Source organism: Hydra vulgaris, chromosome 01 (assembly GCF_038396675.1).
Source record: "Hydra vulgaris chromosome 01, alternate assembly HydraT2T_AEP".
In the NCBI taxonomy this organism is placed as follows: Eukaryota; Metazoa; Cnidaria; class Hydrozoa; order Anthoathecata; family Hydridae; genus Hydra; species Hydra vulgaris.
In genome coordinates, this window is record NC_088920.1 from 36,751,043 (window position 1) to 36,764,903 (window position 13,861).

The 13,861-nt window shown below is 28.5% G+C and overlaps 2 protein-coding genes across 2 annotated transcripts in view; one reads left to right on the plus strand and one right to left on the minus strand.

Annotated features, from left to right (window-relative positions):
- The first annotated feature begins 898 nt into the window (after nt 1-898).
- On the plus strand, nt 899-9,657 carry LOC100206770 (uncharacterized). The gene is made up of 6 exons (XM_065788054.1): nt 899-2,418; nt 5,500-5,723; nt 5,830-6,073; nt 6,667-6,789; nt 7,379-7,559; nt 7,636-9,657. Exons 1-6 carry the CDS (start codon nt 1,322-1,324, stop codon nt 9,571-9,573), a joined length of 3,807 nt encoding a protein of 1,268 aa, XP_065644126.1. The 5' UTR covers nt 899-1,321; the 3' UTR covers nt 9,574-9,657.
- A 3,204-nt stretch (nt 9,658-12,861) lies between these two features.
- Nucleotides 12,862-13,861, minus strand: part of LOC100212841 (ankyrin repeat domain-containing protein 17) — a 59,029-nt gene continuing 58,029 nt past the window's right edge. The window contains exons 22-23 of the mRNA XM_065788055.1: nt 13,765-13,807; nt 12,862-13,367 (exon numbers count right to left, since the gene is read on the minus strand). Of these exons, the coding sequence (XP_065644127.1) occupies nt 12,946-13,367; nt 13,765-13,807 (465 nt within the window). The 3' untranslated portion in view covers nt 12,862-12,945. The remainder of the gene's footprint in view (nt 13,368-13,764; nt 13,808-13,861) is intronic.

The window sequence follows — 13,861 nt, forward strand, 5'->3', positions numbered from 1 at the left end:
ATATATTTTATAAATTATATTTAATATATTTTATAATTATATTTAATATATTTTATAAATTATATTTAATATATTTTATAATTATATTTAATATATTTTATAAATTATATTTAATATATTTTATAATTAAAAATAATTGTTTTAAGTCTCTTTTTTTTTTATTATAATTGCGTAACATTGCTGTCTCGTTTTGCCTTGAAAGGTGGGAAACATGACACTATTTTTAAAATTAATTTTTAAAATTATTTTTAAAACCCTCCATAAATTCTATTAAAAACGATTTAAATGATTTACTCAAGTTATTCGAAAAGAGTAACCCTAAAAATGCTTTAAGATACTCTTGCTTAATTTTTTGCGTTATTCCAGGCCTTTGTATTTTAATCCTTAAGTGTCTCGTACGGCCTATAAATACCCTAAATATATTCTGTGTTTTCTATTTGTGTGACTCGTATCTATTATGTGATTTTTTGTCATTTTTTAAAATTTGAAAAAATGACAAAAAATCACATTATTTGGCTTTTAAAAGTCAAATAAAAGTTTATTATAAATAGAATATTTGGCAATAGAATAAGGGGGTGTCCCCTATACTCTTAGAATCTTTCCGCTTTGTAAGGTTAGCCATGTTTGTATTTAGCTTTATAGAAGATATATTGTTTGAAACAAAGCCTTTAAATATTTGTAAACTTAAAGTTTTGCAAGAAAACCAACAAATTTTTTTTTACAACCGGTTAGTTTATAACTACTTGAATTTTTAGTAATTGTTACTCACTCGAACTCTTTTATTTTTAATTATTTGTTAAAATTTCATCGTCAATTTTTATACAAAAAACAAAAACTAAAATATAAATTAGCTATTGATTTGTAAAACCATTCGAATTTTAATTATTAAATATTTAACGTTTGCTTCACGCATGAAAATGTTTTGGAAAATATTTTAAACAAACATGCATCCTCACTAAAAAGCTTTTATGTATTAAAAAAATTGCATTACGGACATAAAATTCAAATGTAAGTTAAGTGTGGATGTCCATTTTTTATTTTACTGACGATAAAACTTTCTGTTGGAAATCATGTATATTTTACTCGCTTATTTCCAGAGTATGAGTAAAACTTGCTCTTGTGAGTTGTTTTTCATTTATGCTTCAGCAAGCATGCATCTAAACAAAAAAATCCAAATCAGTTCATCAATTCACGAGGGTTGCAAAAAGATATATACAACAAAAAAAGATGATTATATAAAAGAAAATAAATGTATTCTCAACTATGACCTATAGAAGTCAACTTTAATATATTGATATGATATGAAACTAACAATTTGACTATGTTGTCATTGGTCCTACCTTCTTTTTTATATGTTTTTGGATTATATTACGGAAAAATATACGCAAACTATGTATTTATATTTGCACTTTCAATAAGTTACTGCAATGGAAATCAAGGCAGTGTATATACTGACGATATTTTTGAAGCAGGCAAATTTTTAAAAAATTTTGATGTTGTTGCTGATGAACTGTTAACAAAAAATGGACTTGCAAACTGGCAATATGAAACTGACCTTACGGAAGACAATCTTCAAAAAACAGTTGATATTGGCTTAGAACTGAGTGATTTTTTCTTAAGTAGCAGTCAAAATGCAAGTAAATTGAAAGTTTTAGATCTGCCTCAACAAATGCAACGTCAAATCATGTTAATCAGACGAAGCGCAGATCCGACATCGGAAGACATGAGACGAGAAATTAAAGAAACAATAGGACAAATGACTAGCATATTTAGTAAAGCTAAAGTCAAAAAAGATTCTGTTGAGTATTCATTAGAAAACTTAACTGAAATAATGCGAACTTCAAGAAACAAGAAAAAGTTAGATTGGGCTTGGCGAAGTTGGAGAGATACGGTTGGTCCACCAATTAAATCTTTATATACTAACATGATTGACTTACTAAATATTGGAGCTCGAGAGCATGGATGGATAGATTATGGCGACTTCTTAAGAACTGATTATGAGATGGGTGACGATTTTGAAATTAGTCTTGATATGGTTTGGTCAAAAATAAAACCTCTTTATGAAGAGCTACATGCTTACGTAAGGTATATGTTGACAAAGAAAAAAATAATAAAAGTCGCAAAGGACGGTTGCATACCAGCAAGCGTCCTGGGAGATATGTTTGCTCAGAACTGGGAAAACATTTTTGATCTCGTAAAACCTAGTAAAACTTCAAAAGTGTTTGATGTAACAAAAACTTTAAAAGAAAAAAATTACACCGTACAAAAAATGTTTACTTTAGCCGAAGATTTCTTTACTTCGTTAGGCTTGTATAAGATGCCAACAAGTTTTTGGAACAACTCAGTATTTACAAAACCAAAAAATAAAGACATGGTTTGTCATGCGTCGGCGTGGGACATAAGTAGTACAGATGTTAGGTAAGATTTTTTGAAAATTAAAAAGAAGGAAGCAAAAAAAATTACACTAAAAAATGATTTTTTTATTCAATATTTGACATATCGTATAAAAATTATCAATTTATTTTTAAATGGGTCTTGATTAGAATGCTTGAACCCAGGGCCAACGACACAAGCTTCCAATAATAAAAAGAAAATGTTCAAATACTATTTTTTTTTTAAAAAAAAAAAAAAAAAGTTTTATAAAAAATTTCATAGGTTTTACTTTAGACCTTAATCATCCTATTTTTTCTTTTTAGTCTTATTTTCAAATGTTAAACTTTTTCTTTTCTTAAAACAACTTTCTAAATTGAAAAAATAGTAATTCAAGAAACAAAATGATATTTTTTATTTTGATATTGGGCCGAATATGGCTAGCATTTTATTAAATCATATCAAGCCAAATGTGCAATATAAAAGTAATATATTTATTATTATTTAAAAAAAAAAATTTATACTCATATTACATTTTTTATATTAGGCTTTTATAAACATTTTTTACATATTATTATATTTATTAATATATATTATAGTATTATTATTCTTCTATGTTTATAAATTTGTCAAGGTGTTGTGCAATAATTTTTAGGTCAAATCAATCATTAAACTTACATAAACAAGTTAGTAGTGTAAACTATTTAGTCATGTTGTAGCAGATTTTGTTTTTCTTTGAATACGTTATCAAAACCTAGCAATGAATAACAGGCATCACGACATTACCTATGAGTTTCATGAAATTCATTCATAGCATTCATTAGGTTCGATGAAATTCTTTATCAAACGGCTTATGTTAATTTTTTTAAATTAAATAAATTTTAGGATGGGGCATCATGGCTGCTCTAACATAAAACAAAATAATTTGTTAAGCAAAGCAAATCCACTGTTTCAAATACCGAAATCTGATCCTCATCAACATATTATCAATGACAAAATAAACATCAATCCTGAAAAGCACAAGTTGTCACAACGCATTTGTTAATTTTGGATCAACAAAGTGTTATAATCAGCCGTATGTTAGCGTCGAATTGGTATTTGGATTGCTGGTCATCGGTTCAACATTGGCATTATGTATTTTTCATTAGGCTAACTTTTCATTTAGCCATTACTAGCATATTGTTGGTCCGACGCAGCGCTAGGTTGCCATGCTCGTTGATACGACGTAGTTTTAAGGTTGGCAAGCAAGTCACATACAGCACTCTATTTCAACTAAATTTTACGCCACATGCATGTCACATACAGCATTCTACATTTCAATGCATGTTGCATACAGCACTCTACATATCACATACAACTATATCTTACGCCACTACATGTCGCATACAGCACTCTATTTCAATTTACGAGTGGCTCTATGTGTCATTAAAACAACTTATTTTTAAACTTACATTTAAAAATCTTTTTTTTTATTTAAATATCAAGTACAGAGCAAAAAATTTTTTAAAAATTTTTATTAAATATTACATTAAAAAAAAATCTTTACTAAATATTTCTTGATACTAAACTTTAAATTTTAAAAATTTGCTTTAAATTTTTGGAGCAATATATTTATTCTTAGGAAACTTTATTGGGTATTTATAAGTAACTTATAAGTAAAATTAAATGACATTTAAAGATATTCTATGCATTATTTTGAAAATAAAAAGTAAAACTTATTGTATATAAGGTTTACAAACATTAACTTCAAATACAATCCTGAAAATATAAATTTGTTTGTTATAAAGTATTTTTAGTTTTCCGTAGTTGAAGCTCACATCCCATCTAGCACACTTACATTAAGCCAACGTATGTAAAACCATCGCAAACGTTGGCTGTTTTTTCCGATACAAATCCAACGTTGATCCAATGTCATGTTTTTAATAATAATATAGATAAAAGAATTAATACCGACGCAACTAAAAAAAGCAAATATACTTTAGACCAACATATGTAAAACGACGGCAAAACTTGGTTGTTTTTATGATTTAAACCCAACGTTGATCCAATGTAAATAACCTAACGTTGAGTTAATGTATATGGATTTAGATTGACCAAAAGTATATAACCCAACATTGATTCAATGTATATGAATCAAGGTTAATACAATGTATACAACCTAATGTTGTGAGTGCAAAATTATTATCTTATATAAAAATTTCCGTAAATATCAATTTATCAAAGTACAAGCAAAACAAACATTTTTAAATTTGATTTACAAATGTGGGTGATTGCAAGTTTTAACAGTGTTTGCAAATTCTAACTTCATCCTAGTTGCAACGTCGAACCAACTAAAAATACAACATTGTGCTAACGTTGGGTTTTTGTTGTTTGTGAAGTCGCATTTGTAATCAAAATTATATAAAAACAATGTTGGCAACTGAAGTTGTGCCAAGTAACTCGCAACATTTTTATTTTATTTTAGGAGCTCCAAGAAGTCCTTTAAGTTTTATCACAGAGCACCGCGGAAGAGCATTTGAGAGAAAGTTCACGCCTTCTTCCTTACCAATTTATAAAACTCGTCCAGAGTTGGCCATAAACCGCGGATCTCTAGTGTCTGAGGCAAGCGCACTAACCATTGCGCTACTGCTGCTCAAAAATTGTTTTAACGTTTTATAACGTATGTGTGCTAGCCGAGATGTGTCCTTAAATGAGATTAAAAACTCATTTTTAAAAGAAAATATTTGTTTTGAAAAATGCCAACCCTAAAAATATTATAACAACAAAAGTTTAAAAAAAAATTGAAGTATCAAAATGATTTACTAAGGTATCAAAATGATTTTAATGATCTAAAGTTTAAAATTGATGTCTACTTTTCCGAACATTGTTAACAGTTTTTCAAGGGTCTTGGAGCCATATTTGATTGAAAAAGGTAAGGAAGGAGGCGTGAACTTCGAGTTAAATGCTCTCCCACGGTGCTCTGTGATAAGACCGTAAGGACTTCTGGGAGCACCTAAATAACCTAAAAATAAATAAATAGATAAAGATTATCACAAGTTATTTTCAGTTTAATAATTTTAGTTATGATCAGACAAAAATCAAATATTATGTAATTATTAAAAACTTTCTTGAACTTTTTATTATGTTTAGAATTAAAATGTGCGCAGAGGTCAATCAAAATGACCTAACCACAATCCATCACGAAATGGGCCACATAGAATACTTTTTAGCATATAAAAATCAACCGAACACATTCAGAGCAGGTGCTAATCCTGGTTTTCACGAAGCTATTGGTGATACAATTTCACTTTCCGTAGAAACACTAACTTATCTTAAAAAAGTTAACCTCCTTAAAAAAGAAAAATGGAACAAAGGTAAAAACAAAATTTTGCAGCTTGCAAAGTTATTTTGAATAAAATCTTTTATGTTTTTAATAATAAAATATCTCAATTTTAAATAAAACTTAATTTTGTTGTTTAGACGAAACAATAAGTTTTCTTTTAAACCAAGCTTTAAGACGTTTGGCTCCACTTCCATACAACTTGCTTGTTGATAAATGGAGATGGAGAGTATTTGAAGGAAATATCACCGAAAACAACTATAACAAAGCCTGGTGGGATTTTAGAGTAGAGTATCAAGGTGTAGAGCCACCAGTTTCACGCCCACCAAATGCTTTTGATCCAGCATCAAAGTTTCATATAGGAGCAAACGTTCCTTATGTAGCGTAAGATATTAATAAAACATTATTAGTTTTAAAATCTCTAAACTGTAACTTGTACCTTTATAAACATTTATAAATTTTCATTACAATTAGTGCAAAAACAAGAACTACTAGCGCGTAATTTTAGCATATTAAGAAAGATTTTTATAACTCACTTTACAAGCCACAAATCAATTTTAATATTTATTTAACAATACCAAGTCAATTTTAAGTAATGCACTGCTATTATGAGTTAATTCTTAGGTTTAGTGATATAATAACCGTGTTAGCATAAACTTTCTCAAATCTATCAAACTACGGTCTAAGTAAAAACATTATTTTAAAACTTATTAAAAACATTGACTTCTAAATAAAATGTATACATTTTATCCCGGAACATGGTTAGTTATCACTAAAACATTATATATATATATATATATATATATATATATATATATATATATATATATATATATATATATATATATATATATATATATATATATATATATATATATATATATATATATATATATATATATATATATATACATATATATATATATATATATATATATAATATTTACTGAGTTAAAATGTACTTTTTTGTTTTGCAGATACTTCTTTAGCTACATTCTTCAATTCCAATTGCACAAAAAACTATGCAGAAGCACGAAATTTTCTGGTCCACTTTACTTATGTTCGATTTATAACGAAAAAGAAGCAGGAAACATTTTAAAGTAATACATATAAGTATTCTTACATTTTGCCAACATATACAAATTTTAATTTTTATAAGTAAAACTTGCAAGGACGGATCTAGTAAAATACCAGCATGTAAATGTTTTTGTAAACATTTTTACAAAATACAAATTTAAATTTTTGTTTAAAAATAAAATTTGAAATTGAATTTTGAGGAACACTAGTATATAATTAGTTTATGCACAAACAACATATATATGCATGTATTTATTAGAAGTTCAATCATCGACTAAAATGTATTAAAGGTATTATTTGCAGGTATTACAAGTATTAATTATAAGTACTATAACGTGCGGGTTCATTGATTTCATAGTTACAATCGTATAAATTGCATAGGTTAATAAGTAATCAAATATGGTCAGCAAAAAATAATCACATTATGCACCATATGTAAAATAATAAATATTCAAATCTCTTTGATACAAATTTCTAAAACAATATTCAGTAAACAACACTAAATACTAAAATAACAAATAACTTTATTTGTTAAATGTAAAAGACATTTTTTAGAGTTATTTTGAATAGAAACCTGTTTGTATTAAATAAATCATTGATTTTCATTTATAGAAAAATGTTAGAAAAAGGAAGAAGCAAACCATGGCCTCAAGTTTTAAAAGAAGCAACAGGGGAAAAAGAGCTAAATCCTGATGCAATTCTTGAATATTTTAAACCCCTGCATACGTGGCTGGAAAAGCAGCGCAAAACAAAAAAATACGATATTAAATGGAAAAGAAGTCCACTTACCAAGGTAACAATCGTTCTTTTAATATTTATGTGCGAAAAATGCAAAAATTAAAAGATTTTTATTACTCATGCTTCACTAGGTATTTCAAAAAACAACAAAAAAGTATGAGTTAGGTCAAGAACGGTCAGGAATTTTAAAAACAGATAGTGGTGACGTTTCACTCTCAATCAATATTCCTGCTTTTTCTCTGGCACAATTAATGGGAAACAACAACAATAAAGTTCAAAACTCCACTACTGTTGATTCAGTTTCTTCCTCACCAAGCAGAACTGTGACTGAAAACAATCTTCAACTCGATCTCAGCAAGCTTCTTGCTTCAGGAAAGTCATTTTCAATAAAATCATCGGAAACGAATACCATAAACTCTGAGGGGAACACTGAAATAAAAAACAAAGAAATAAATATAAATTCTGAATCAGCAGGTTTTAAAGCTCCTTCAAAAACTGAACTACCTTTACAAGCTTTTAATAACGCTAGTGTTGATAAAACAGTACCGTTAGCTGCCGTAGATAAAACAGTACCCATAGCGGCTCTAGATAAAACAGCACCTATGGCGGGTATAGATAAAACAGCACCTATGGCGGGTATAGATAAAACAGTACCTTTGGCAGCAGAAATTAAACCCGATGCTCCATTTCCACTTACTGCAACTTCACTTACTGAGGAAAAAAATAACCCTATTATTGCTGGTTTAGAAAAACAAAAGACCAACCCAATTGCTGCAGCGTTTCCACAAGAGGTCAAACCAAACCCTGTACCCGAAAGCCAAATAGCGCTTGTGCCAATTTCTTTGCCGACTAATTTACTTAATATACTTCGTAATGCATTGAATACCAGTGGTCTAGAAAGATCAGAAAAAAGCATTGCTTCATTTAGTGATTCGCAATTAAAGTCAGAGAACCAGAGAAGTAATAACAGTAACGCTAATCATACTACAGAGCTTACTAATAATAATCAAACATCAGCTAAAAACGATCCATTTAACTCTACAGCTACGTTGCCAGGAAAAAATTCAGAAGCTGCAAATTCAACTTTAGTTAAAGATGTTAAAGGAAATAGCACATTAATTGGTGTAGATAAATTAATTCAGCCAGGAAATGAAGACTTAAACAATTCATCAAAAGTATCGCCTCAAAATTTCATATCAATGCAACAATTAGTATTACCTTGCAAACGATCGGATATACCTTGTGTATTTGGTAAAATTGTTACCGAAGGAAATAGTATACCGTCATTTAAAGAAGGGTTAGACACGGAAAAGAAAACTGTTTCAATATCTCCTTCTTTATTAATCAAAAAACTTATTGAGCACCATGTCGCGGATAAAAGTACTCCAGATCCAGTAGTTAATGTTGTTCCTTCATCGTTGCCACTTGGACAGACTTCACAAGGTTTAACATTAGGATCTCAAGAAAACAATCAAGGCAACTTTGATTTAAATCAAATAATCAAAGCCTTGACTGGAGCAATCAAGCCTCTTAATAAAAATGATACATCCTCTGCCGATACAAAGCAAACAATATTACAAGCAAGTGCTGAAGCTGCCAAAGGTACAATTAAGTCAAATGAAGATCTTTCAAAAATTACCAATGCCGTAAATTGTTCAAATATACAGAAAAGAGGGGTTCGGCTAACAATTAAATGCAATGAGGGTAAACACAAAGGAGGTATGTTATCTTTAACACCGCAGGAAATTGTTCAGAGATTAATTAACTCAAAGAACAAGAACGAACTAAACAAAAAAACAATACCCGGAGCAAACGTTATAAATACACCAAATGGGTTTCAGTTAAACTTTGATCTCATTGCTAAAGATCAAATACCATATGACCTAACTGAAAAACCTAGCAATCCGTCTGCACGTCAATTGACGTCTGGACGGCAACAACACGTTGATGTTTTTAACACTGCTAAAGGTATGGTTGTTAAACCAAAGTCTTCTATTCAGCTTTTAACTCCGCAGTTTGTTCCAGCCTTAGATAAAGACAATATTGAATTAAGAAAGTCGGATGAGTAGGTTTTTTATTTAACATTCAATTCTGTATAAAAGGATGTCATTCACGTTTTTTCAAAAAAAATAAATAATAATAATAAAAATAAAGAATTAAGTTCATTATTATTTTCGTTTTTAAATAAAAAGCATTAAAAACATAAAAAAAGAAGTTTAGTTGGGTGAAGGTAAAAGGGATTGGGTTTGGTTTAAAACCCTTTTTAAAATAAAAGAAAAAATTGTTTGAATAATTGTTGTATATAAAGTATATACAATAAAAAAAAATAAAAAAAATAAAAGTTAATTATTAATGAATAATATAAAACTGTTTTAAAAATACTATTAAGGCTTTAATTTATGATGATCTAGTTATTATGTTTGTTTATTTTACGATAATCTCGTCTAATCTAGCGTTATTTTATGATGATCTCGTCTAGTCTAGCGTTGTTTTACGATAATCTCGTCTAATCTAGCGTTATTTTAAGATGATCTTGTCTAATCTAGCGTTATTTTACGATAATCTCGTCTAATCTAGCGTTATTTTATGATGATCTCGTCTAGTCTAGCGTTATTTTACGATAATCTCGTCTAATCTAGCGTTATTTTATGATGATTTCGTCTAATCTAGCGTTATTTTACGATAATCTCGTCTAATCTAGCGTTATTTTATGATGATCTCGTCTAGTCTAGCGTTATTTTATGATGATCTCGTCTAGTCTAGCGTTATTTTACGATCTCGAGTCTAATCTGGCGTTATTTTATGATGATCTAGCGTCCAATTTAGCATTATTTTAAAACGTTGCTTTAAAAAACAGATGATCTAAAATAAGATCATCGACTAAATAATGGAAATAATTTCAGATTTTCTAATGAGATCAAAATTATTTTCAACCGTTAGTTTTTTTATTTTCGAATATTATTTTATGACATTTCTATTTACGGAGTTTACAGTACAACGGAACGTACACACGGAGTACAGCGTGGTGTAGCTATATAAACATTATGAGTCCACTTACATTAATTAGAGATTTTGGTTTGACAGGCACTCTCTTAATTATAAAAATAGTCTTCTCATATTTAAAATTTTGTTTTTTAAATTTTAGAGATATACGAAATATATACTCAGTATGTTGAGAAATAGTATATTAGTAGCTCTTGTTATATTTTGATGTAAATGTCGAAATGCAAAGAATTTTGATTGAGAATCAAAATCCTCATCTTCTATTTGAAAAAGTAAAAACTAGATTTATTTATAGGATATCTGTTATTACAAGTTCTAATAAATTCTAAATTTAGTGCAGCCGCGCCGCAGTGGTTAGAGTTATTGTATACTTTTAGGAAAATGTGCTTATAAAGATATGCGTACCAAGTTCCAGCTCAATAAAGCCGTTGCTAGAAGCGTTGCTATAGAAGTTAAAATAAAGCCGACTCTCTTTTCATGATTTTGCTAGGAGGTTTTAGTGTGAAAATTTATTCAAGCATGCGAAAACATCAATAAAAAGTCAGCTGAAAATTTCGATAATTACGCCGAAAATGCAAATTAAAAAAGTATAGAATTTGAACATTGTTGAGCTTTTATATTTTTCCGCTAGTTTTTTATTTCAGGTGGCTCATAGGTTAAAAAAATCACTTCTTTCATTGATAAATGTTTCTAAATAACTTTAAAAGAAAAGAATTATTGCTTTTACCCGCAAACACACTCAAAAAAAATTACAATTTTTTTTTTGCTGAGTCACCAAAAGATAAGCAAAATATATACACACTTTTAAAAATGCTGAAGCTCCTAAAATATAATTCCAATGAAAAATTTAAATTTTGATGTTGGCAACATAAAGAATATCTTTATGTTGCCAACACAAAAGGATTGCAGTAGACATTATGATAAAAATTTTTCTATCAAAAATAGCGGATGAAAACAATGGAAGCAAAATAAAAATCCACTTTTTATTCTAGATAATTATTCAAAACTTAAAATATTATTATGAGGTTTATGTAATTCTGCTACAGTCTTTCAAGTAATTGTTAAGGAGTTTTTAAGAAAGTCCTTTTTAAGTTTTGTGCAATAACGAAATAAATTTTCTATAAAAATTTATTTCGTTATTAATAAATATTTCTATAAAAAACACATTAAAAAAACATAACAATATACATATAAGCTGAAAATCTCATAAAGGTATTTTACACTATCAAATTTTCAGGTTGCAAAAGGGATTAGGTACTAATGAAATATGATTTACTATAAAGACAGATATTTGCCGTTTCTATAGAAGACTGTACCTTTAAAAAAACAAAAAACTTTACTTAAAATATTGAGTTTAAATGTATATAAAGGTATGTATTCTCAAATAAGATAAAAACAAAACTTTGATTTTTTAACCTATGAGCCACCTTAACACTGTTTGGACATGCTTGAAAAACTTTTCCCCGCGGAAATTACTAAAAAAAAATCAGAATGGTAACATTTTTTTAAAAACAGCGTATAATTTTTATACGCTGTTTCTCTCCATATTAGGTGTATCCGATGTCGGAGTCTTACTAGAGTCAGAGCTTGGTTAAGAGGTCAGATTAAGACTTTCAAGTCACAGTTTGTAAACAACTTTTAATGTTTTAGTTTAACTAACTATTATCAAAACAAAGTTATCTTGAATAAGAACTCTCAACTTTGATAGAATTAGCTGCGTTTTCACGTTTGATCTTCGTTATATTAACCTTCAATTTGAATTATCAGAACATGAAAAAACTTAATCGAAATTTTCGACCTATCGAAGCAGGAAGTAAAAGCTCCGCAGCATTTTTTTAATATACGCATTTTTTCATATAATAATTCGATTCCGACAAAGTAAATTTAAAACTTTCGTTACACCTCTTTTACATCCCTACTCTATATACTTAAGTTTTATATAAAAAAACAAGTTTCTGCAAATTATAGCTAAATTTTAATTAAAAAAAAAAACTATTTGATAAAGTAGAGAATGCTGCGCAACTCTGAAGGTAAAATTTTTGGTATTATTTAAAAAATAACTATATATATATTAAAGAATCCAAAGCATAAAACTTTCAAAGTTTTACCTTAACGCATAATGCAAAATGTTTGGCTTGGAAACAAAAAATCCTTTCAGATAAACTCAGGTTCATAAGATCAGGTTAACTGGGAAACTGGGAGTTTGGTAAGATTATTCATAAAATAATAATCAAGATAACTTTTTGTTTAAAAGTCAGGCTTTCGCCTAGAGAGTTAATAGAAAACGGCTAAATACAAAAAAAAAAAAAAAAAAAAAATCTGAAAAATAAGTAAAATTATAGAGAATAAGAATCTTTGTTTTAAATTATTTCTTTAGAACGAAAATCAAAAATACATTGCACACATCGTAGCTTCAAAAATTGAAGGTTTTGAGCGCGTTACGTTTGCGGCGAATAAAAATAAAAAGCATGGTTGGGATACATATAACCTTGTGAAATGAATTGCATATTGTGGTGTGGCGAGTGTTCTAAACTTATTTGTGGTGAAAATTCTTCGCCTGTAGCTGTATAAACCGGCAGATTTTGGGTGTGAGTAGGGTGCATAAAATGCTGATTTGAAGGTAGCATTGTATTATATCCTGGTGGGATTTGTGGCGGGAAGGTTGGACCGTAAGGTAAGAACTCAGGGTATTGAAAATTGCCATTCGTATAAATTGGTTGATACGGTTTCATGTCACTTTTCTCGGGAAGCTGTTGGCTATATTGGGATTTCACGATTGTGTTCGGGGTATAAGAAGACTGAAACGAAGCGATACTTGGTGTAATCATCGGGGAAACACCACTAGTCAAGCGCCTTTGATCTATTAAAAAAAAAAAAAAAAATCATTTAAGAATGTATAAATGTATAATTAAACTATGAAATAAAAACTAATTATGAAATTCGACAACAAATGTAAGAAGAAATAATAGTGTTTATAATAGACCGTTCACGTTAGGTCTGCACCAATAAAGATAAGACATTTTTTCTTGTTCTTTTTTTAAAAAAACGATATGATTTTTTAAAAAAAGAGCAAGAAAAAGAATTTCAATTTTATTTCGTTTAATAATAAACTTATAATATGTTTAAACGTTATATATATATATGTAAATGTCGATACAGCATTAATGTTTAACTTTCTTACCTTATCCACAGAACTTAACTTGGTTTAAAATAAACAACAAACAAATAATCAAAAAAAACAAATTTTAAAAACTAACCTTGTATCACATTTCGAGCTTTTAGAATTTTCAACCTTGGGCCCTAAATAAAAAATAATTAAATAATATTGAAATACATAAAAGAATAATTGAAAAC

What these genes read in the sequence shown, in the direction of transcription:
- LOC100206770 (XM_065788054.1), top strand. Translation starts at nt 1,322, where the DNA reads ATGTTGTCATTGGTCCTACCTTCTTTTTTATATGTTTTTGGATTATAT. An exon ending in ATAAGTAGTACAGATGTTAG is followed by an intron (nt 2,419 to 5,499) that starts GTAAGATTTTTT and finishes TATTATGTTTAG; the next exon opens with AATTAAAATGTGCGCAGAGG. An exon ending in GAAGCAGGAAACATTTTAAA is followed by an intron (nt 6,790 to 7,378) that starts GTAATACATATA and finishes TTTCATTTATAG; the next exon opens with AAAAATGTTAGAAAAAGGAA.